Here is a 24,916-nt window from a genome sequence, read left to right on the forward strand (position 1 = left end):
ATTCTAGGCAAGTTGCTACCCTCTCCGAATGAGAGTTTCCCTATCCAGAGAATAGGAGTAAGAAACCTCTCCTTAGAGGAGTGCTGAGACAGCAGATCATGTATAAAAAGAACCAGATGCATCCTAACACCTTAAAAAAAATAGTTATTATTACTATCGCTGTCATTGTTATAACAAGAATAATTCATGCGGGTGGCTTAAGTTAAATTATTTCTACCCTGCATCTCTTGGCAGGTGGCGTGTTTTAATCATGATTCTGACACTCTAGCCCTGACCCCCACAACAGCTGTCACTAACCCTGCTCTCTGTTCTATCATCGCTATCCCCCATTTTCATCCTCCATTCTCCTTTGGCAAAAATCAGATCTGATGAAACTCACATATCCCCAGATCAGGTCATCTTGGTCTGATGAATCAGGCAGCAGGGGCTTGCATGAGCATCAGGTGGAGATTGGGAAACCAGAAAGTGTGCCTTCAGGGGGCACGTGGAGTCAAGAATGCTGATGACCTTTACTTGGCCTGGCCCTTTGCTCTCCTTAGGACAGGCCTTGGCCAAAACTTCCCAGCCAAATGAACCTCAGTTTTGTGTTTCAAACATTTCAATTGCCTTTAATTCTCATGTTCAATGTCTAATGCTCCCCCACTTTTAGAAGCTGTCTGAGCCTAAACTCTATGAAGACAACCTAATTCTCAGCTTCATTTTCCTTCATTCCATTGACAGTTCACTTACTAGAGCGCCACACCCTATACCACTGAGCACTTTGGTTTTTCGGGTTTTTCTCCCCCTTCCATTTTATGAGTTATTTTGAAGGAATCTAGTCCTGAGACTTCTATGCTTTCCTGTCGTCATGGTCATTCATTATTTTTAGATTTCCCCAGAACTTTTATTTGCCTCAGGAAGACAATTTTATTTGCTTTCTCTTGAATTAGATAGTAGTTTAGTGCTCAGGAAAAAAAAATCCCTGTAAAATGAACCCTTACCCAGACAGTGCCATAACGAGGGAAGCTGGTGGTGGCTTACACCAATCACTTTTGAGTTGTATTCTAGTTTTTTACAAATGTTAAAGACAAATGCGTAAGGGGTAAGAAAGAACGAGAATGGGGTAGTTACAGTGTGTTCCGGTATTAAAAACATCAGGGGGCCCAGCTTGATTTTGGAGGAGAGGAAGGAGCTCATGTCTATTGCGAACAGGCAATCTACAGCCTCATGCAATGCTCTTGTGAAGTTGAGATCCCACTTTATAGAGGAGGATATTACGGCCCAGAGAAGTTCGAAGAGAGGAAGGGAGAAAGAGAAGAAAAAGAAGAAAGAAAAGAAGGAAGGAAGGAGGGAGGGAAGGCAGGCAAGAAAGAAAAAAAGGAAGAAAGAAAGGGAAAGAAAAGAGAAAAGGAAAGGAAAGGAAAGCAAAGCTTGGCCAAGGTCATTTATTAAGTGCTAGAGCTGAGGTGACATTCTTCCCAGGTTCTGTTGGTGGCTCTAGAGCTCTGTCATTTACTAACTCTGTGACTTAGGAGAATCCCCTCATCCTCTGTGCCTGTTTCCTCACCTGGAAAAAACAAACTGTCTGCATGAAGAACTCCACGGTCTCCCCTATAGCTTTAACATTCCCTGAGTCCGGGGAGTGAGTGAGCGTGATCGGGATTGGGTGTTTATGAGCCAATCAGGCACAGGTTAAACACCTCCCTATCAGGCCAAGGTGGGAAGGGGAGGGTGAAAGTTTAAAAAAAAAAAAAAAAAAAAAAAGAGAGCGAGAGAAGAAGAAGAAGAAGAAGAAAGAAAGAAAGAAAAGAAAAAAAAAAAAGGCAATCCAAAACCAACAAACAAACTCTGACAGGAGGTCTATAAAAACTGCGTGTTCCCAAAGGTTCGTCCTATTTGGCAGCTGCTGCCTCGTCCACAGCTTCTGATCCCTAAGAGGCCTCTCCTCTCCCAAACTGTAAGTAACAGAACTTCCTTTGTCTGCCTGGACTGCACCAGGGAGTGAGGGTCACTGATGGTCCTACACATGTAGCCGAGAAAGTCTGCTTGCTTTTATTTTCAGGAAAAACTCGGTGGTGGCCAAGATGTGCTGGTGTGCTGAAATGGTTGTTTTACTCCCTAAGCATAAATAAATGCTCATCCACAGCTTTGCTGACCCTCTGAGCGGAGGCAGAGTGTTTGAGACCATTCCCGGTGTTACTCGTATGAAGGCTCTTCTGTCTCTGACTTCAACACGCTTTCTTGGTTAGGTTCTAATCACTTATCGAGATTCCCCCTCGTTCCTCCTCTCCCCATAACAACTGCTTATTTTGATGATTTATTTACAGACCTGTTGTCGTATGTCATTTTCTTTATTCTCTTCCTACACCCACTAGTGTTGGCACTTAAGTTTTTTGGTCACATAAATGGACTCCTGGTGTGTGTTGTCCTTGCCTGATCCCACTGCTCAGATGAGAACACGAGGAATGGGCATCAAACGGCCACAGAGCCCCACAGTCATTGGATTACGAATCATCCAACTTCCACTCATTTGATAGTTCCTGTAACATTTCCTACTTTGGAAATCCTACAGCTTAAGTTATTTGGAGTCAAAAGCAGGCTGATGTCCTTTGGGACATTTGCTCTACTCTCTGAAAAATAGACATGTTGTGCGGATAGACATGTTGTGCCTTTTAGAATAAACCTCTCTAAATAGTTACCTACGGCTCCATTCACCAGTTTGGACCTGGTGGGGGCTCAAACTCTGGCCACCTTAGGTGAAGGTGCATCTGGGCACCACCCAGGCCTGCGCTAGAACGCCAGGTGCTAAGTGCAGTATAGCTCTTGTAATCCTAAAAGAAAGGGAGCCACTCAGTTCTCTTTCTGAGCTACCTCACGTGGGCTCAAAGGCACCAGGCTGTCCTAAGGCATCTCATTGCATTTGTCACTGTGACACCGAGGAGGGTAATGAAGCTGTGGGCATCCTCACACGTCTGTATATAGAAACCTTGCTCACAGTGCCTGCAGATCACATAGGCTTTCAACGCATAAGCCCCTCATGTCCTCCTGAAACCCATCCACCTTGCCTGTTGGAGAAGTGAATGGACTCTCTACTTTCTGATATTTCTTCAAGAGATAAATATTCATATTTTACAAGGCATTCTCCTTTCACAGAACCTCTTGAAGAAAGGCAGAACGAACCATACTATAGGTTTCATGTGCTATTTTGCTAAAAAGGATTGGAAAAAGGATTCTGAGTCATAAGCCAGTAGGATGTGGTTTATAATTCTAGAGCATCACAATTTGGAAGGGGCCACCAGACATAGTCTTTCTGAGCCTCAGTTCCCCCATCTTCAAAGTTAGCAGGGTTGCTATAGATATCCCTGAGGTCATTTGCAGCTGTTTTTTCCGTGATTGCTTTCTATTCTCATATTTTCATACTCACAATCTCTTCCAAGATTTGTATATGTATCACCTGTTAATGTATAATACGTAATGTCATATATAAGCCTATTTGAGAAATCAACATTACAAAAAATTTATAAAGTAAAACGTGAGAGTTGGTCCATCCCATCCCAAGCCCCACAGGGAATCCCAGGGTGGTTATTCTCTGCTTGTATAGATCCACAAATAGTACGTGTTACAGCATTTTTTTAATTAAAAAAGTATGATATTATGCATTACATACTTCTCTGAAACTTGCTTTTCCCCCCCTTTTTATTAAGTAATATGATGTGAACAACTTCCCATCACACTATAAAATCAAATTGGCTTGAGACCATAGTGAGCAGAGGCTTATAGGAGCATGAAACCATTCTCTACAGTTACCTACTCCAAGCTGGCCTCCTGTCTCCTGGGGATGAACATTGGTCTGTGACCCTGTTTTATGATTAACAGAGGGGCAACATTTGTGCTGATGTGGTATAGACCTTTAATCCCTCTGTAGAAGTTTAACTTCCTGTAAACAGGATTGGTTCGATTTGACCTTTTCTCTGTATTTTTTCTGGTCGAGTCAGCACACTGACTCGATGGAAAAAAATAACTTGGTAGTAAATAGAAACATGGAATTTCAGGTAACTATTTTTTAACAAATTTTAAAGAGAGAAATGGTGACACCCAAAATTTTCTTTTCTTTCTTTTCTTTTTTTTTTTTAAAGATTCTATTTATTTATTTGACAGAGAGAGCACAAGCAGGCAGAGAGGCAAGCAGAGGGGGAGGGAGAAGCAGGCTCCCCACTGAGCAGAGAGCCCAATGCGGGGCTCGATCCCAGGACCCTGGGATCATGACATGAGCCGAAGGCAGAGGCTTTAACCCACTGAGCTACCCAGGTGCCCCTCTTTTCTTTCTTTTAAGATTTTATTTATTTGACAGAGATAGAGACACAGAGAGAGAGAGAGGGAACACAAGCAGGGGGAGTGGGAGAGGGAGAAGCAGACTTCCCACTGAGCAGGGAACCTGATGCAGGGCTTGATCCCAGGACCCTGGGCTTATAAACTGAGCTGAAGGCAGATGCTTAATGACTGAGCCACCCAGGCGCCTCAATACCCAACTTTTTCATAATGCATTATAAAACATCTTCATATTTCTCATGCAATTGACTCAACAAATATATTTTGAGCAACTACAATGAGTAGGGTGGTCACAGGTCACAGTAGATCCACTTGGCAATGAGATACCCAGAGCAGATATTAGTGCCATTTATTCCACAGTAAACTAAGACTCAGAGAAGTTACTGACTTGTCCATGGTCTCAGTGAGGAGGAAGCAGAGCTGGTCCTTGAACCCAGGTCTGTCTGATCTAGTAGCTAAAAACTGTATGAATGTGTGAGATGTTTATGAATTGACGAGGTCCATGGTGTATGGACGATGAGCCACAGCCCATGGACTTTGGATACTCTGGGGGTATCCTCAACAAGTATTCTGGGGGTGTTATCAAGAGTCACCCAAAGACTGATACCTTTCACCAGGCTCACTCTTTCCCAGAAGGAGGGGAGTATTACCCCTTATCCCAACTCTATGCCTTATTAGTTAATTGTCCTTGGAAAAATAATTAAACTCTCTCATGTTCTTTCCTTATCTGTTTTGTGGTAGTGGTTGGCGAAGCCCAGCTGCCTTTTGAGGTTATTATGAGTACTGAATTATATAGTACTTGTAAAGCAATTAGCAGAGTACTTGGCATTAATGGTGATTTGCTATCACTGGGCTATGTTTTCCTTTTGTTTCATTAAGGAAACATCTTTATTTCGTATTTGTGAATTCTTTTGTGCAATTACCTAAACTAAGAGAGAAAACTTGCACTTTGGCCTGAAGGTCACCAACTTCAGGTTAGTTTTTTCCACATAAAGATCTAGTGACCAGATTTACAGCAAGTAATCCCAGACTATGATATTGTGAACTCATGTGTAACCAAGGGGAAACATGATCTTCACGTGGCTGGGATAGGAGTGGCCTAGGAAGAATATCTTCTCCCGAGATCACTGGCCACTAGCCTGTCCTGTCCTCAGGGACAGCACTGTAGTTCCAGGCTTTTGGGTTAAGATGAGGACTTTTGTTGAAGTGACAATGGCATTCGTGATACCAACAATATTTTTTCAAGAATTAGTTCCATAGCCCCATCCATTTCTTATGTCAAGCCTGCCTTGAAGCAATGCAGAAAATGTGAAGAAATTGATTTGCCATTAGGGTCAGGACTGGGTGGGGAGCTCTGCCTCACCATAGCTGAGACTTTGGACAAGTCAGTTAACTTAACTTTGAATCTCAGCTTGCTCATTAATTAATGGAGATACTAGTTGGCCTGGTTACCTCACTGCTGAGTGGATCAAATGAGAATTGAGGTATCCTGGGCTTGCAGGAAGTAGAAAGCAGACATGGGATGTCTACCTTACAGATGAGTGTATGAGGGGGGGAAAACCAGGGAAAGGAGTAGGTCATAGGACTGGATAGGAAAACACTCAAGATAGTCTTTACTACCATTTTTTTTTCTTTGATAGTCCAACATATGCAAAATTACTCTTTCTAACATCCAAGATGAGAGCCCTGTGTGTTTTCATTTTTTTAGAAAGATTTTATTTATTTATTTGACAGACAGAGATCACAAGTAGGCAGAGAGGCAGGCAGAGAGAGATGGGGAAGCAGGCTCCCTGCTGAGCAGAGAGCCCCATGCGGGGCTTGATCCCAGAACCCCGAGATCATGACATGAGCCAAAAGCAGAGGCTTTAACCCACTGAGCCACCAAGGCACCCCATGAGTTTGCATTTTTAAGACTGGCCCAAAGTGGCAGCCCAACAAGAACAATGTTCCCCTTAAGAGGACCACCACTGAGGTGGGTGCTTGGATAGGGGGTCTTCAAACCAGAGTCCTTCCTTGCTAGAGCAGTGAAGCTAAGAATTCCTGGGGCAGGGATCGCCATATGACTTTGGCACCTTACAGTCTGTGGGAGCCTCCAGCCCAGAGGTACTAAGGGAAAATCCCTATCTATCCCAAATGGTGTCATAGTCATAGTCCAGCCTTACACACCATACCTTCTATGCCCCAAAGCTAAGGGAGGTTAACTGCAAGGTCATCTCCTCTCAAGCTTGCTACCCAGAGAATAACACAGGCTAACAGAACAAAATGGGAGATGACCCTAGAGGCTAAAAGTCTCAGTGTCCTGGCCTCAAGTCACCCAGAGCACACAAAGGGACCAGAAATTCACAGAGACATGGTCAAGTATCACAGTGCCATCCATTCATCAGGTGTGAGTGAGTCACAAATGAGCTGGCCCAGTCTCTGGTTCAGTGAACCCAAAGGTCTCCTGGAAGACATTCTCTTTAGGATGACCAGGAAATCTGGCAGCCCACCTTCATCCACTATGGCTAATTGCAACCACTTAAGCTAACAGGGGGATGAGCCCAGAACTCAGTTGTTCATCCAGTTATGTAAGTGGGCCAGAAGTGTCAGAGGAGCCTAGAGAGGGTTTGTTTGTACCCCTTCCCGCCTCGGTCACGAACCTGTCTGAGCTGCCTGCAGTTCTGTTCAGGACACTTCTGCACTCTTTTCCAGACCAGTCACGATGGCCTACCAATTTCCAGCCCTCACCTCAGAACAGAAGAAGGAGCTCTCCGAAATTGCACAGCGCATTGTTGCCCATGGGAAGGGGATCCTGGCTGCAGATGAGTCTGTAGGTGAGTGCAAGTCTCGTCCTACAGCAAGCATATTCTTATTTCTACAACTTAGCCAAGGCAAGCAACAATTGCACTCTTTTTCCTCTCAGAGGAGTAAAGGTACACAGGAGTGGGAGCAGAAGACCCAGCAAGCATTGACATTTTGAGTCCTGTAGTTCTGGCAGGCAGATTTCTGAAAACCAAGGGAAAAGGCTCAAGGCCTCCATTTCAAGGTCCCTCGCCAGGGATCATTTGAATCTAGACTGTAGAAAGGCCAAGAACTCAGGAACCAGATTGAGATCAGATACATAGACCTTTGCTGCTAATGAGAAGTCAGTGTAAGGTTAGCTAGGGAAGGGAGGGCAGGGAGGGCAGGGAACTGCCCACATCTAGGATAGGGAAGGGCTCATGGCCAAAAGAAGCCCAGGATGGCACAAGGGAGAGTTGTGGCAGGCCTGTCTGGCCCACCATAAAATGGTAGAAGCCAGGGAAGTCAAGAGCCCACCTTATCCTTCCTTCTGTTATACGTACATCTAGTCAGATTGATGGCTGGACCTGGGTCAGGGTGGTGGTGGCTGGAGAGGCCTGAGGGCCCGACATACACACTTGGACCCAATGGTAGTCTTCACCCTGACCTTGACACATCCAGTCTATACGCTTCCTAGCCAGCATCCTGGCAGCAGCCAAGGTCTTTCCCCTGGAGCCGAAAAAGGAGACAGGAGTCTTAAAGATCTAGATAAAAAAGAGAGTCTTGCCAACCATCCTGCTGAGGGTTCCTAAAGGGGAGGAGGCTGGCCACAGAGCCCTGGCTGGCTCCTCAAGCTGACTTTGGCCCGCCCACCCTAGGCACCATGGGAAACCGCCTGCAGAGGATCAAGGTGGAGAACACAGAGGAGAATCGCCGACAGTTCCGAGAAATCCTCTTCACTGCGGATACCTCCATCAACCAGAGCATCGGGGGTGTGATCCTGTTCCATGAGACCCTCTACCAGAAGGACAGCCAGGGAAAGCTGTTCAGAAACATCCTCAAGGAAAAGGGGATCGTGGTGGGAATCAAGGTGAACACTTCCATTCCCATCTCCCTTCTGCCTCATCCCAGCCAAACTCCCAGCCCAGTCGCTGGGCAGAGGCTATGAACACTCTCATTGTCTAGTTGCCATTCACTCTCTTTTCCTTCATCAGCCTCCCCCTGAGAGCCAGATCCTTTTCTAGATTTTTCTGCCAGTGTTTGCTTCTTTCAACCAAGTTTTCTACAAGGTATTCAATCTCCTGGTGTCTCAATTTTCTCACTTCTAAAAGGGGAATTGTAGTGCCTACCTCATAAAGCTCCTACAAGGATGAAAGGAGTTTTTAAACAGTTCCGTCGCGTAATTATTATTTTGTTCACAATCACTAGTGTGACTAAACTATTTTCAGGTGTAACTCAGTCTTCTGAAACTACATGAAGTTCTTAGGAGTGAAAACTAGTATCTGTTGAGTGCTTACAACTCCAAGCGCTCATTTAATCTTCCTTGTAACCTCTGGCGGTCAATTCAGTTCTCACCCTTGTTTAAGAGATGAGGCAAGAAAACAGACTTACAAGGCATAGCGTAACTTGCCCACAACAAGGCAAAGCCAGAGTCAGTTCAAACCCAGCCTGTCTACCTCTTGGACTCATGAACTCAGCCTCTGCTATGCTGGGAGTTGAGGTTGCATCTTTATTCTTTCGATTTCCTGGAATAATGTTTTGCTTGGTATGTGTCGTGCTCCCTAAATGTCTTTTGAACAAATAAGCTAAGAGAAGCTGCTCTTATATGGCCTCTCTGCATTCCAGTTACTGTCAGATTACTTACTCCCCAAGCTCCAGGCCTGTGCTTTCCATCCTTTCCATCTTCCTAGTGTTGACACTCTTGCATTGTTCCTTCTAGGTCCTTGCCTTCTGCTCTGAATTTAATTGTGTCCCCCCACCCTCACCCCCGTGACTCATATACCTTCCTAATGCAACTCCTTAGCTTGTGAAAGATGAGAACTATTAGTACCAGGGGCTCTGCTTTTGTTTTCCTGGGCCCCCTGACACCTGCTAATTACTTGTTAATTATTTATTTTCACAGTTAGACCAGGGAGTTGCTCCCCTTGCAGGAACCAACAAAGAAACCACCATTCAAGGTAAGGCTATCACCTGCTGATATGAATCATGCTAAGAAATGCTAGAAATGCAGGCAAACAAAGAAGTGAGCAAGGGAAAACAAAGCATGAATCTCACCCTGGTTTTAGAGCCACATACATCTGCTTTTCAGCCCTCACTTCTCTATTCAGTAACTATGTCACATAGTTACATACATAACATGACTTAGTCTAGTCATGTTATGTACATGTTCTGAATCAGTTAGAATTGGATGACAATATCTACTTTGCAGAGTAGTCATGGGGATTAATTAGACAGTGTACGTAAAGTGCTTACCACAGTGCTTTGCACAGAGAAGATATTCTGTACCTGAGAGTACAATTTTTAGAGAAAAATCCAGCAGGAGAAAAGAAGAAAGGTCCCAAGCTTTGGGATCGGACTCACCAGAGTTTGACTTCTGGTTCTGTCATTTACTAATTAGACAATTTTGCAAGGTCCTTCATTGCCCAAGTAGACAAGTGTGAACCACAGCATTAGATTAGTTAAGCAGAGTTTGAATCCCAGCTCTGTCACTTCTTAGCCATACAAACATGGTAAACTCATGTAACGCCTTGGAACCCCTGTTTTCACATCTGTAGAATGTGAATAACGCCTTGGAGCCCCTGTTTTCATATCTGTAGAACAAGTATAACATCAACTAATCAACTATTAGAATCATTATGATAGGGGCGCCTGGGTGGCTCAGTGGGTTAAGCCGCTGCCTTCAGCTCAGGTCATGATCTCAGGGGTCCTGGGATCGAGTCCCGCATCGGGCTCTCTGCTCAGCAGGGAGCCTGCTTCCTCCTCTCTCTCCCTCTGCCTGCCTCTCTGCCTACTTGTGATCTCTCTCTGTCAGGTAAATAAATAAAATCTTTAAAAAAAAAAAAGAATCATTATGATAATTAAATGAGATAAGGTATGCAAAATGCCTAGAATTATGCCTGGAACATAGCAAATGTTAAACAAATATTAATTCCTTCTGTCCTTCTCCTTAAGTGTAAAGCCCCAGTTTGGGCTTAGTGTTGGGATTAATGTTTACTTACCTGGATATTTTCAATACTTAAGCTCTGCTAACTGAAAAGTAAGGCAAGGAAGAACTTCACTTTAACAGTGGCCCTATCTCTCTTTTCTAACTTGCAGGACTTGATGGCCTCTCTCAGCGCTGTGCTCAGTACAAGAGAGACGGTGCTGACTTTGGGAAATGGCGTGCTGTGCTGAGGATTGACAACCAGTGTCCATCCAGCCTTGCCATCCAGGAAAATGCCAATGCCCTGGCCCGCTATGCCAGCATCTGTCAGCAGGTGCTCTGCCTTCTCCTTGTGCTGAAAAGCAGTCAGAAAGAGCTTTCTTCTTTCCAATTTTACTATACCTGTCTTTCCAATGTTACTATAAGTACATGAGCCTTATCTCACCAATATATCCTGCTGCCATTTTCTACCACTTTTGCTATAGCCAAATGTGGTAGGGAAAGATCTGGTCCCACAAGTCAGCTACGAGCCCATAAGGCCAATGCCATCAATGGCTGCCCTCTGCCAAAGTTCTATAAGCTGGGTCTTAAGAGTGATCCAGCCCCATATGGCCAGATGATTGCTTACCTATGCTCCATCACATCTAAAACACGATCCTTTTAGATCCCTAGCTTGAGAGTGATAGCTCTGATTTAGCCCCAACCCAAAGAATATCTTGGAGGATGGTGACCTGACACTAATTTCCAACACAGTGTCTCTGGGCTCCCAGTTAAGTCTGACTTGCTTGTGTGGGTACTATGTTGAGGTTACCTGAGATGTAGGCACCTGGAGAGTCCCAATTAAAACTGTACACAGTGCTTAATTCCTTAATTAACGCACACAAGGGGTATCCTTCTTAGTGATTTAAGTTTCACTGCCCCAAAAGGATGACAGTTGGGTTCTGAGGTAGCTAGAATAGTCTCTAAAAGAATCTGTTTCTATAGAAATTAAGGATTTCGTTATTTTACGTACTCCCAGGAGAACTTTTTCTTCTTATTTTTAAACCTCACAGCTCTTTTTTGGCTAAGCTACAAATGCTCAGTAAAGATGCCATTAAATTTCTTTGCACTGCCTTTAAGTTAGTGAATGGCATTCCTCTATAAGGGTTTCATTTTATCCCGATTGCAACTGTCAAATATCTTCTTAAGGAAAGGATCGCAGTGAGCAGAGCCACACTTGATCTCCTCTTTTTTCCTTTTTAGAATGGGCTGGTACCCATTGTTGAACCAGAGGTCATTCCTGATGGAGACCATGACTTGGAACACTGCCAGTATGTTACTGAGAAGGTAAAGTCTTGAATAAAAAGGTCCCAATTCCAGTTGAAATGTCTTATTTTTAGGTAAGAGCTGTTACTTAACATGTGTCAGCTGTTATATTGAAATATTCTTCAGTTGGCATCATTATGTAGCACTGAGAAGGTAAGGGGATACTTATCAAACCTTCTACTCTTTGAGCATGATGGGATTTTCCTATGGAAAAAGCACAGGATTTGCAGTACCGAGACTTGGATTTGATAATCCTTATTCCCAGCTGTGGGGTTGTGGTTAAATCCTGTTATCTTTTGGGATCAGTTACATTATATGTAAACAAAGAAATTTAAAAGTAAGATGAGACTCACATGACAAAATGTAATTAGAAGGTACTTTGTTCATATTTGCAATGCAACCTGATTTCATGTTCTCTACTTGCACAAGTAGGTGGACTGAGATGAGGTCTGAAAGTGCTTCCGTCTCTAAAATGTATGTTTTTATGACTACTCAAGTTTTATGACTACTCAAGTTTCTATGGGGATGGAGAGTAGAGGCCAAGTTAGATGTCCCCAGCTAGCTAAATCAAGGCAGGCTCAATTGCCCAAAGGGAGTGATGGGAAGGAAGGAGTGAAGGGGCTCCTGGAAGCAGACCCATGCCATCTGTCCCTGCAGTGAGCACTTAGAGTAGGGAGGTGGGGCTAGGCCAGCGTGGCTGTGCTCAATGGCTGTGGCTTGCAGGTGCCTGTGTGTTGTCCTGATGAGGACTAGGGGCTGGTTAGGAAACTTTGGCCAAGCCCATAGCAGGATTCCTTTGTCTCTCATCCCTGCAACCTAGAAGTGCTAAGGTCAGGTGACTGTCAGACTGGTTCTGGGTTTCACCTTTTGGTTGTCTTGTCCCTCAGGTCCTGGCTGCTGTCTACAAGGCCCTGAATGACCATCACGTTTACCTGGAGGGCACCTTGCTGAAGCCCAACATGGTGACTGCTGGACACGCCTGCACCAAAAAGTATACTCCGGAACAAGTGGCTATGGCCACCGTCACAGCTCTCCACCGGACTGTTCCTGCAGCTGTTCCCGGTAAGGCTTTCTTTCTTCTCTGACTTGAGGTCTTAGCCCTTATTCCGTGAAGGAGTTCCACCAGCATTGGTGTTGGCCTGGGAGTCTTGTATCCAGGAAACAGACCTCTGTATCTCACAGGCAGCCAGCGCTTCCCTCACACTCCATGACACCACATTGCTTGAGTCTGTCCAAATGCACACAATCCATTGATTTTCTCAATAGTTCACCACGCTACTTATTTACTAAAGCCCTTCCCTCCTTAGCCCAGCTAACCTTGGCAAAAGCAAACTAGTTTTTCTAACCCAGTTCCATGCAAATCGAGTAGAGAAAGAATAGAGGTATTCCATTTCTTTTAGGCTCTGGTTTGTTTTCTCAAGCTGGGTAGTGAAGCTGGGACTAGCAGAGTGCAATGGCTTCTCTTCTTCCAGGCATCTGTTTCTTGTCTGGTGGCATGAGTGAAGAGGATGCTACACTCAACCTCAATGCTATCAACCTTTGCCCTCTACCAAAGCCTTGGAAACTCAGTTTTTCCTATGGACGGGCCCTGCAGGCCAGTGCACTGGCTGCCTGGGGTGGCAAGGCTGCCAACAAGAAGGCAACCCAGGAGGCTTTCATGAAGCGGGCCGTGGTAAGATACTACTCCCTTTTTTTTTTTTTTTAAAGATTTTATTTATTTATTTGAGAGAGAAAGAGAGAGAGCACAAGAGCAGGTATGGAGAGGGGCAGTGGGAGAGGGAGAGAGAGGATATCCAGCAGACTCCCTGGCGAGCACAGAATTGAGTGCTAGGCTGGATCCCATGACATGAAATCATGATCTGAGCCAAAATCAGGAGTCAGACACTTAACTGACTGAGCCACCGGGAGCTCTAAGATGCTACTACTTCTTACCTACTTGATCAAGTGGATAGTAGGAGCCTGGCTTTCTTACCTGGAGAAGCATTGTTTTCTTCAGGCCATGATGGTATCTCAAGATAGTGTCTACTAGATATTTGAAAAGCTGTCATGAGAGCTCAGTAGGAAGGTAGAGGCTGGGAGAGTTGTAAATGATCTGCACTGGAAGAATGGTTGATGACAGTAGGCAGTAGACAATCTCCACAGAGACACTTGAGAGGGAAGAGAAGCACTTTTCATTTTAGGAAGAAGTAGAAGAAAGCCACTAGGACAAGCAGCAGTAATAAGACAGGATGTGCCGAGGATCCGGGGAACAAATAGAAACAAGTTTCAAGGGGGCCAGTCATAACACACTGTAGAGAGATTCAGAAAAAAGGCTGAGAAAAAAGATGATGGGCATGTGGGAACCTACTGATGACCCTCAACACAACAGTTTCCACAGAGAGAGAAGAGGAAAGATGCCCATTCAAGAAGGCTGTCAGGAAAAGGCCCAGAAAGAGAACCAGGAGAAATGAGGACAGAAAAGGATTTTATTTAGTCAGTAACCATTCCTTTTTGAATATCACCTCCAGGACTGGGGTGAACAAAGGAGACACAGATACTGGCTTCAGGAAGCTTAGAGTTTAGCCAAACAGGAGACAGCCAGGCATGTTCAAATGTAAAGCAAAAGGGTGATGGGTATTGAGGAGGGCACGTGTGATGAAGAGCACTGGGTTTTATACGCAGCTAACAAGTCACTGAGCACTACATCAAAAACCAATGATGTAATATATGTTGGCTAATTGAACATAACAAAAAAAATAAAGAAATTAAACGTAAAGCAAAAGGAGCCAGAGGAGAGATTAAAGATGAGGACAGTAGGGATAATTGAGAGGACAAGGAGTTAGAAGAAGGATTGTGTGAGACTATTAAGTGCAGGTGGCAGCTGATCTCAGAAAGGAGGGAAGAGCAAAGAAGAAAAAAAAGTTGGGTTTGGACTCAGGTCTGAAGAGGTGAAGGGATTTGGCAGTTGATTACGGTCAAGGGCATCTTGACTGTTGAGGGGGTAAGGGAGTGGAGATTTCTGTCTTCACAGCAGGGAAGCCCGGGGTAGCTGTTGCATTGGTCCACTAGGAGACTCACTAGACAGAATGGCCAAGTATCAGGCAAGGGGAAGCTGAAATGAGAGTGAGTTTGAGATGCATTAACTTAGATCCTGAATTTTCCTAATAGCTCTCTTAATCATGCAGGAAGATCTACAGCAATCTGAAAGGGAAATAGAATAGAAGTGTAAAAGTTCAAGAGGGAGACAGAAGAATTTGAATTTGAATTTGAATTTGAGCTATCGTCATATTCGGCTTGCTGATGACAGAGGAGGCTGGGCGAGGAGTCAAGTGTAGCCAGAAGTTTGGCAATGAGGCACTAAAGGGAAGGCAGACCCCAGAGAAGCTTAGAAGCCATCTCAGCAGGATAAGAGAGGTGTAAGATGTTAGAGGTAGTGTCTTAACTTTGTTGGGATGGAGAGCTGGGTGTGGCTGCGCTGGGTGTGGCTGCAGCTGATGAGGGGTGGCTAGATGTGGCTAATATCATGGGAGGGATTGTGAAAGTAAGGTTGGAAGAGTCATCCACACAAAAGAAGGGAAGCTGAGCTCATTTAGGATGGTGGTTCTCAAGCTTGAGTATGTGTCTGAATCACCTAGATGGCATGTGAAAACAGATTCTGGGTCCCAGATGCTGAGTTTCTAATTGAGATGGTCTGGGGTCAAACCAGAGAATTTCCATTTCTAAGAAGTGCTGAGGTCCATGCAACATGCTTTGAAAATCACTGTCGATATAGAAATATATCCCAGAGAGAGCAAGATAAGAGTACAGGGACTTGAAGACATGGTACCATTGACTGGCACTCAGCTATTATTATGGTGGGCTTTATAATTCTGAACTCCCCTTTAATTGGACTTTACACAAGGAATCAAGATAGTATGATTACAACAACAAAAAAAATGATATAATCCTGTGGGCAAGTATAGGTGGAAAATGGAAATTTTTTAGAAAAGAATTTTTAAAATTTGCTGTGTTGTACCTCTGGCTGCACCTTGCCCGATCCTTTGGCATGACGTCCGGTCCATTTCCTAACAAACTGCAAGCTTCTCCACTTGAAACATCCATTCCCTTATCACTGTATCAATGAGAAGTTTCTCAATTTCAGTCTCTAATACTGTTGTTGCAATATTGTTGGTACTAAAAAGAAACTTTCTCAGTAACTGACACAGACTTTAGCTTGGAGAGATCCTCAGAAAACTGGGATAAAAAAGGAGATGATGTATTAGAGAAGGCAAGGGAGGCTATCAGCACCAATATTTAGCAAAACCAGTATAAGGAGAGAGAAATCCAGACGCAGGTGGAGCTGGTTTCAAATGAGAGCCGGAGGGTCAAGTACAGGGTTGCTTTTGCTCTAACCCCATGTCCTCTCTCACGCTTGTTTTTTAGGCTAACTGCCAGGCAGCCCAAGGACAGTATGTTCACACAGGCTCTTCTGGCACTGCTTCTACTCAGTCCCTCTTCACAGCCAGCTACACCTACTAGACCCCCAGGCCCACCAGCCTGCCTCCAGCTCTTCTGGGTGCCTTGGTGGGAGAGCTGAAAGAGAGCAACTTTTCTACTGTCCCTGGAAATTAGACAAAATCAGATCGGAACTACTGGAAACACCACGCGTGCTAAATTCTTAGACACGATGGAAAAAAAAAATCAGTTCCTGAAATGTAGGTGTGAATATCAAGGATCTGATGAAATTTCATGCAATTTCCTTGCAACAGCTCCAGCTCCCCAGGCCCCAGGGTATCCACCTAAGAAAAGAACAGACTTGAAAACAAACCAGCTCTCCATTTGAATAATGACCACCAGATATAACACCTGAGAAGCTGAGTGTGGAGAAGTGTGTCTTATTTAACAATCATAGCAGTGGTAGGTTATGAAGGAGGCAACTGCAACCGACAAAGAAATAAAATGTTCTAGAAGCCTCCAGCTGGTATCAGGTTTTACTTTCTGCTCCTGCTTCCAAAGGGCTCAGTATAGTTCCTGACCTTTGCCTCCACAAGACTTGACGGACATTAATGGTCAGGGTCCTCAACTTGGGCTACTCACTGAAATCATCTGCCCAAAATGGAAAAACCCAGATGTTCAGGCATGCTTAAGCCCAGTTAAATCAGAAACGCTGGATGTGGGATCCTCTAAATGTCAGGGTTTCTTAACAGCTTCTTTGATGATTCCAAACTATAACCACATTTGAGAACTACCACACTAAGTTTCAATTCTGAGGATATTTTATTTTATTTTATTAAAGATTTTATTTATTTATTTGACAGGCAGAGATCACAAGTAGGCAGAGAGGCAGGCAGAGAGAGAGGGGAAGCAGGCCCCTGCCGAGCAGAGAGCCCAATGTGGGGCTCAATCCCAGGTCCCTGAGATCATGACCCGAGCCCAAGGCAGAGGCTTAACCTACTGAGCCACCCAGGCACCCCACTGAGGATATTTTAAAAGGAAAGCCTTTCATAATAGGACGCAAGCTACACTGAAAAATGATTTCAAGGAACATGCAGAGTGTAATGGGAAAATCAGCATGGCTTTGACGCTCGCATTCCTCTTGAAGTCACCCAGGTTTGGTGACACACACTCCACTCCCTGTGCACATCTAAGCACACTGCCTCAGTCTGCAGTAAATACAATTCACATGATTATACTTTATTGCAGCTTTCAATTTTCAGAAATAACCTACAGAACAAGCATTAAAGACAACTATAGTTACAAAAGAATTTAAATATAATTTCGTACATTATAAAAATTATGATTTTGGTGAAAAAAATAATGATTTCACTGACAAGCTAGGAAATTAAAGGAACAGGAGAGGTGGAAGGAAGCGAAGGGAACATTAATTCACTTAGTGGGGAGTCAGGATACTACTTAAAACTGCCGGATTAAGAAACAGTGGTTAAAAAAAGAAATAGTGCTTTTAGTCTATTCAAGGGAATGAATATGAATCATTAAAATATTCACACATATAATTAATACAGGAGAAAAGTAGTAAACTAAATTCTTTGTCTTGAAGCATGCAAAGATAAATGGCATTTCTTAGAATAGATAAATTAAGAACTAGAGGCATACACATAGCATTTAGAGGAATAAGACAGAACTGGTCCAAAGGGACTTTATTTGAGAAGATCGACCTGGGAGACAGGGAGAATTTTTAGTCATGCGTCTCTACCACAATTTGAGTATTTGTTTCCATACACCTGTACTACTTCTGTAAGACAACCGTATTTTTTTTTTAAGATTTTTAAAATTTATTTATTTGACAGAGAAAGATCACAAGCAGGCAGAGAGGCAGGCAGAGAGAGAGAGGGGGGGAAGCAGGCTCCCCGCTGAGCAGAGAGCCCCATGCGGGACTCGATCCCAGGACCCCGAGACCATGACCTGAGCTGAAGGCAGCAGCTTAACCCACTGAGCCACCCAGGTGCCCCAAGACAACCGTATTCATTTGGCCTGAGGCTTTCACTTTTACTAGGATAATATAACCAAGCCTAGAACAGTTAAGTTACTTGCTGACAGTCACACATATAGGGGTTTAGGGGTTGAGAGCTGAGAGAATTCAGCTCTCAGGTCTCCTTCTCCTATAATGGGCATGTGACCAGGAAGAAAGGTAAAGACAGGGCAACAGGCAGTGTTCAAAACCTGTGTCACCAGTGGTGTAGGTCTTCTACATGTCCTTTTTTCTTTTCTTTTTTTCTTTTTTTTTTTTTTTTTAGGATTTTATGTATGTATTTATGTAAAGAAAGAGTGTGTGTGAGTGGGGGGGGAGTGCAGAGAAAGAGGGATAACCAGACTTTGCACTGAGTGCAGAGCCCAATGTGGGGCTCCATCCCACAGCCCTGAGATCATGACCTGAGCCAAAATCAAGGCCTGGACACTTAACTGACTGAGACACCCAGGAGCCCCAGTCTTCTACATTTTTTTTTTTAAGATTTTATTTATTTATTTGACAGAGGGAGAGAGAGATCACAAGTAGGCAGAGCAGCAGGCAGAGAGAGGTGGGGAAGCAGGCTCCCCACCGATTACAGAGCCCGATGTGGGGCTCGATCCTAGGACCCTGAGATCATGACCCGAGCTGAAGACAGAGGCTTTAACCCACTGAGCCACCCAGGTGCTCCATATTTTTTACTGCATTCATTCATTCAGCAAATAGTTGAGATCCTACCATGTGTTAAACTTCCTAAAGCTGGTAATATCTGGTGTGACAAAATTCTTCTGCCAGAAAATTTTTATCTAGAGCTTACTCAGCACCCTGACCCTATGTTGTGAAAAAACCTCCTAGATTCTCATTTATGGGTTTAGCGAGAATTTATAATCAAGGTTGAGTTATTTAAGTATTTTGATCTAGGCTGAATTACATTTCACTGGGCATGAGAATTTATATAATGCATTTTCCTGGCTATCATCGGATATATTTTCCCAACTAAGGCACTATAGTTGTCTTTGAAATCTCAACCCCGGTACTTAACTCCACTCAGGGTAATATGAAGACAAATATTATACGGCTATAGACTTTAATTTCTATTAACTGTATGATCACTGAGTGAATATATTAGTGGCTTCCTACCTTTTGGTAAACCCATCACATTTATTCTAGTAGTTATTGAACACCTACTAAAAATAAAATTTGGGACTAGTCACTGAAGGTAATTAAGACAAGTTTCAGCTTTAGAGTAGGCATGACATTTGCATACCACACAATGAAGCATAAGTAGCTAAGCAAGAAACACATGCCATTGACTGGGGGTTGGGAAGAGGGAGGAGATAGCATTTAAGATGGACATCAAGGGAGGCAAAAGACAAGGAACTCAGAACTGCCATTGTGTAAGAAAATTTAATGGGAGAAGATGATACCTTGAAGGCATAAGTATCAAAAACCAAGGTCACAAAAAATGAGTAAATGCAGGAAGGAGTTGTAGGAAGGACTAAAAAGAGGAATTTAGTTTTGCTCTGAGGAGGAAAAAGGAGAGAAGGGAGAGAAGAGGCAGGGAAATGAGCAGGACAAAGGAAGAAAGGAAAAAGGAGGGGAAAGGGAGCAGGCAGGGAGAAGCCAGGGCAATATGGAAGTGGGAGAGGGGACTAAATAAAGCACTTTTAAGAAGGTGGAGAAATCTCAAGCAATCTAAAGACATTTGTCTGCTTGAGAGGAAGAGCTGAGTTTCACACATGAGTTTACATCCTGCTATTCAAAAACAAGATCCTGAGATGATTCATAATGATTCATAATGTGAATTAATTTAGCAGAAGCTGAAGCCAACTGTGACGGTGAGAATATAAGCCTCCAGAACTTTGCAGAAATCTTGGAGCAGGCTTTATGCAATGCAGGATGGGACTTCCAGTCCATCTGATTTAGCTCTCATGGGGTAGAAGCCTCCAGCTGACATCTACATTTCCTCGCAACAACAGCAGAGGAACATGGGGGCCAGGGCACTAAGGCAGTTGTCCAAGGTCACATCACCAGTCCGTGAAACCTGCAAAGTTCCTCTTGGAAGGCAGTACTTGGGGTGGTAAAAAGCAGTTGTTCTAGCGTCAGACAGTCTAAGCTCAAATGCTGGCTCTGCCACTAATTAGTCATGTGACCTTGGGCACGTTGTATGACCTTTCTCTTGTTCTTCATAGCCCCCCGCCAAAAAAAAAGAAAAGAAAAAGAAAGAAAAAAAAGTCTAGCATTGCAAGCTACTGAGAGATTAAATGAGTCACTACATCTCAATAACAAGTTCACATCCCTTATCACAATTTTCATAATCCTGAAATCCAAAAAGGTCTGAAAACCAAGTTTTCTCCTAAGCTTGCAGCAAATTATTTGGTGGCAAAACCTGACTTGAGGCTGTCATCTTTATTCCACTTGATGGGATGCGGAGCTAATGTGTCTGATTTTAGGTGCTGACTCATACCCTGCAGAGGGAGTTATACAATATATAGCATAAGCACTCTATTTAATCTCTAAAATCTGAAAAATTCTCATTTCTAAAACACATACACCCTCAAGGCTATCAGATAAAGGAGTGTGGACCTGTCTTTAGAACAACAGCAATCTCACATATGGGGTAAAAATGAATAAACCATGCTCAGTAGAGCCCAGAGGGCTCACGTAGTGCTACCAATTCCCTGAGCCCATTTTCTAGAGAGGACGAGTGAAGACTCAGGAGTGATGGCAAAGCTCAACACAGCCAGTCACAGCTCTTTTTTCACTCCTCGAATAAATACATTTTCCTGTCCTAAGCCTCCAGAAATGGTCAAACGCTCAATACTGGGTATCAGTCTCTGTCAACATTTATAAAATCAGTCAACAAGTATTCATTTAGCACTTACTGTATGCTCTGTGATGTGAAGATACTACATGGTCCTGAGTACTGAGATGAGGAAGACAAGGATACAGTTAGGAAACAAAATGGTACACAACATTGTGTATACATCTTCCGCTGAGATGAGGAAGACAAGGATACAGTTAGGAAACAAAATGGTACACAACATTGTGCTAAATTAACAGTGGCACAGGCGAGGTGCTGAGACCAAAGGGGCTTTATAAAGACAGTAGGATGAATTACAGTTTATTGCTAGTTATATGATCTTGAGATCTTGAGCCTCAGTTTCGTTGTCTGTAAGACAGGTTGCTGTGAGGTTAGAAATATTTTATGTGGAGTGCTGGATACATAAATTGTAAATAAATATTGTGTTTTTTCCCTGTCAGTTGGTTCTTGGAGAATGGTAAAGGCACTTGAGTGAGTGTGAAGATGAACTAATTTTAGAATACAGATTATATATGTTGAGGTCACTGTTGGAACTTAGACTAGAAGGGTGAGGGCAAGTAGAACAGCACAGTGAAGGGGAAGGGGAGATTAGGCAGGGTTATTATGGGAAGTCTTGCCTTGGAGTAACAACAAATTGAGACCAGTGAATAGTTTTTGAGCAGAAAATAAAAGAGTAGTGTTGAAAATTACTTTCTTGGAAGGTAGTGGACTGGGAGAAGTTTGGGAAGGTGGGAGTAGCTTGGTGTGCAGCATAGCAAATTCAGCATACAGCTTAGAGTCTTGGTGGTGGTGGGTGAGCAGACATGAGGTCTTTAGATTGGGGAAAATAACAACAAAACTCACATATAAAAAACAAACAAACAAAAAACTCTCATGCAAGGTTGCTATTTACCACCCTAATAACCAGTCTCTGTTTTATTGCAACTCAACAGGCAAGTCCTGGGACAAATAATTCACAATTCTTCTACAACTACTTCTCAGAACGAGGTTAACATACACGCACAGACGCAGCCCTTTGAGTATGGGGGCAGCACAGTGAAATACAAAGCATCCTCTAAACAGAGCACTAATTCTGGCCGCTCAGAACAACCAGAACTAGGCTGTAGCCGAGGTCTCAGATGTCAGAGAAATCTATCCTGCCCTCTTAAAAAGTCCAAGGTCAAACATCTTTTGGCAGCCACTTCCAACTTTTCCTTGTCCTGCCCTGGTTTACCCTGGAGCATTTCATAGGCTAAAGAAGTCAGAGTGTACTTCTTGGTCCCAGGGATGCAATGACCGTCATATGATGTAGGTTACCTTAACCATGTAGGTTACCTTAACCATGGAACATGAGATGCACATTCTTGAGAACATGGCTCCTGGACAGGAAATAGCACAGCTAGAGATATGCTCTGTTTATTCCTGCAAAATATATCAAGACTCAGCATTTTGGAAACTTACATGATTTTCCCCCATTCTTTACACTGGAGAGTACATATGGCTACTATTCACTTCTCAAAGTCTCCTTGAGGATAAAGGACTCCTTGAAGCAACTATGCAACTAATACAGTATTAACATAGCACCCAACGTGTATTTTAAAATACACATTAATTCCATTAACTTGTACTATTTGTGCAAGTAAAGTAAATACACCTATCCTTCTATTTTCCATGCATTATGGTTATAGAGTTGGCCTTAATTAAAAAGAAATCAATCAACCCACTCTTGCCAACCACCCAAGGCCACAGATCACATTTGAAGGAGGGAAGGCAGGTGAAGGATATTAAATACTGATTAGGAACAATGACTTCAAAACGAAACAAAACAAAAAAGCTTGTAATATTTGGACTACATTTTTTTTAAAAGTTGAAATTTACTCTACAAATACTATGCTCAGCTGGGTATGCTCTGTATGCCCCTAGATCTGCTGATGACATCCTCCTTTAGGAAGACAGATGAAAATGAAATGCCTCACTTAACAGAGTTAGAGAAACTAACTCTAACTAAACTTTTTGTTTAAATTTGACTGGGCTAAGGGATGCTGATAAAATACTACCTCTTGTGTTTGTGAGGGTTTCTGGAAGAGATGTGCACTGGCATCTGTAGGCTAAGTCAAGATCGACTTCACCAATGTTGGTGGGTATCATCTAGTTCACTGAGGGTGTGAACTGAACAAAAAGGCAGAGGAAAGGCAAATTTGCTCTCCACCTAAGCTGGGGCATCCATCTTCTTCTGTCCTTGGACATCAGTGCTCCTAGTTCTTGGGTCTTTTGGGCTGGGACTGAATTACATCACTGGCTTTGGTGGTTCTTGTTTATAGCTGGCATGAGACTTCTTGGCCTTTGTTAAGTACATGAACTCATCTTCTCCTATTCACTTCTGCGTTCTCTCTTAAACTAAAACAGAGGCACCACAAGATGTACTCTGTGTGTAGATTTTGGAAAGGTAGCCAGGTGAATATCAGGTGTACAAGTAATATTTCTTAAGCTGAGTGCTAAATAGGTTTAGTTGTGAAATTCAGAGCTGCACACTTAAAATATGTGCCCCTTTCTCTTTTGCACACACACAGCTTAGATACAAGGAAAATGTTATCACAGAATTTTTGGCAGCATAAAGTCCTATCTCTTTAGCATGGCAACTCTCCCCCGCCCTTGTTCACAGGCAGCCTTAGCTACCTGCCACTTTCCCATCACCACACAACAGAAGGCTCACTCCATAGCTAGCAGGTCCTCTGATAATTCTGTCTTCAAACACTGTTCTTTTTTCTTGGTACTCATCTTTTAATCTCATCTTAAGCATCATCTCCTCTTGAAAGATTTTTCTCCTTCTCTTCTTCATGTGCCTCCCAGTTCTTTTATCATCCTCTCAGAAAACAACTGTGAACATTGCAATAACTTTGCTTTAAAAAATTAATCTTTTTGGCTATGCTTTATATAAGCAACGAACTGAATATATGATCAAGAATTGTTTCATGGCGACTGGAATTTTGAGCTATCACTCCAGGTTTACAACCAAGGATGTTAAAAATGATGTAATTTTAGTAGGAGTATCTCCTATGACCATGTCCCCACATTATGATGGTCAATAGTCAAAGCTTCTGCTAAGCAAGAAAACCATACATGAAATAGATGTGACTCCAGCAAAAAGCACAATGCTTAAGTGTGCATGCAACTATGACATACGGAAAACACTTTGCATTAGGGTTTCCAAAATACTGAGAACAGGTCTGAGAACCTTGTTAGTTGAAACACTGGCCAGAGAACGATTTGTGTAGAATAAGTAAATTTGGGGAAATTTCCAGCACGAGGATAATTGAGGTCTTAAGTGCATTTCCAGTTACTTTTTCTGCTTTTCACTGGGCTACAAACTCTGTTTTGACAGTTAACTGATGCTGACTACTTAATCTGAATGCAGAGAGCACAATTTCTAAACACCTTCGTGTTCACATGTGCACACACAAATATTCCCAGGGGAAGATGAAAAAAGTGTGGAGGGGATGTTCAGAATGTCTGTGATATAGAAGGGAGGTGTTTTGCTCAAACTATTAGGTAGAGTTCCAGGTGATCTGGAATTCTATAGTAAGAAACTAAAGAATCTGGATTTAGCCCTTAAGGGAACTATCCCAGAAAATGTCACTACAGGCACACGTCGTTCTACTGTGGTTTGCTTTATTGTGCTCTGCAGATACTGCGTTTTCACAAATGGAAGGTTTGCAGCAAACTAGCATCAGGCAAATCTCTTGATTCCACTTCTCTAAGAGCATTTGCTTATTTTGTGTCTCTGTGTCACATTTTGGTAATTCTTGCAATATTTCAAACATCTTCATTACTATTTTGTTATCCTAATCTGATTAGTGATTATGACTCACTGAAAACTCAAGAATGATGGTTAGCAATAGGTATTTAGGTATTTTAAAATTAAAGCATGTACATTGCTTTCATAGACATAACACTACTGCACAGTTACTAGACTGCTATGTAAAGTGTAAATATAACTTTTATATGCAGTAAGAAATAAAAAAAATTAAATTGCTTTATTGCAATATCTGCTTCATTGCAGTGCTCTGGAACCAAACACTCTCTCCATGGTATGCCTGTAGTCACAGGTACAACAAGTGAGAGCAATTTCTTTTAAATCCTAAATTTTTAAGTGCAGTATTTATTTGACAGGATA

The 24,916-nt window shown here is 43.0% G+C and overlaps 1 protein-coding gene across 1 annotated transcript; it reads left to right on the forward strand.

Annotated features, from left to right (window-relative positions):
- The first annotated feature begins 1,744 nt into the window (after positions 1 to 1,744).
- Positions 1,745 to 16,450, forward strand: ALDOB (aldolase, fructose-bisphosphate B). Its single transcript, XM_044265245.1, has 9 exons — positions 1,745 to 1,936; positions 7,000 to 7,121; positions 7,947 to 8,158; positions 9,191 to 9,245; positions 10,384 to 10,544; positions 11,453 to 11,536; positions 12,403 to 12,577; positions 12,988 to 13,187; positions 15,917 to 16,450. The coding sequence occupies exons 2-9, from the start codon at positions 7,010 to 7,012 to the stop codon at positions 16,010 to 16,012; spliced, it is 1,095 nt and encodes a 364-aa protein (XP_044121180.1). The 5' UTR covers positions 1,745 to 1,936; positions 7,000 to 7,009; the 3' UTR covers positions 16,013 to 16,450.
- Positions 16,451 to 24,916: the final 8,466 nt, after the last annotated feature.

This window comes from Neovison vison, chromosome 9 (genome assembly GCF_020171115.1).
Source record: "Neovison vison isolate M4711 chromosome 9, ASM_NN_V1, whole genome shotgun sequence".
Taxonomy (NCBI): Eukaryota; Metazoa; Chordata; class Mammalia; order Carnivora; family Mustelidae; genus Neogale; species Neogale vison.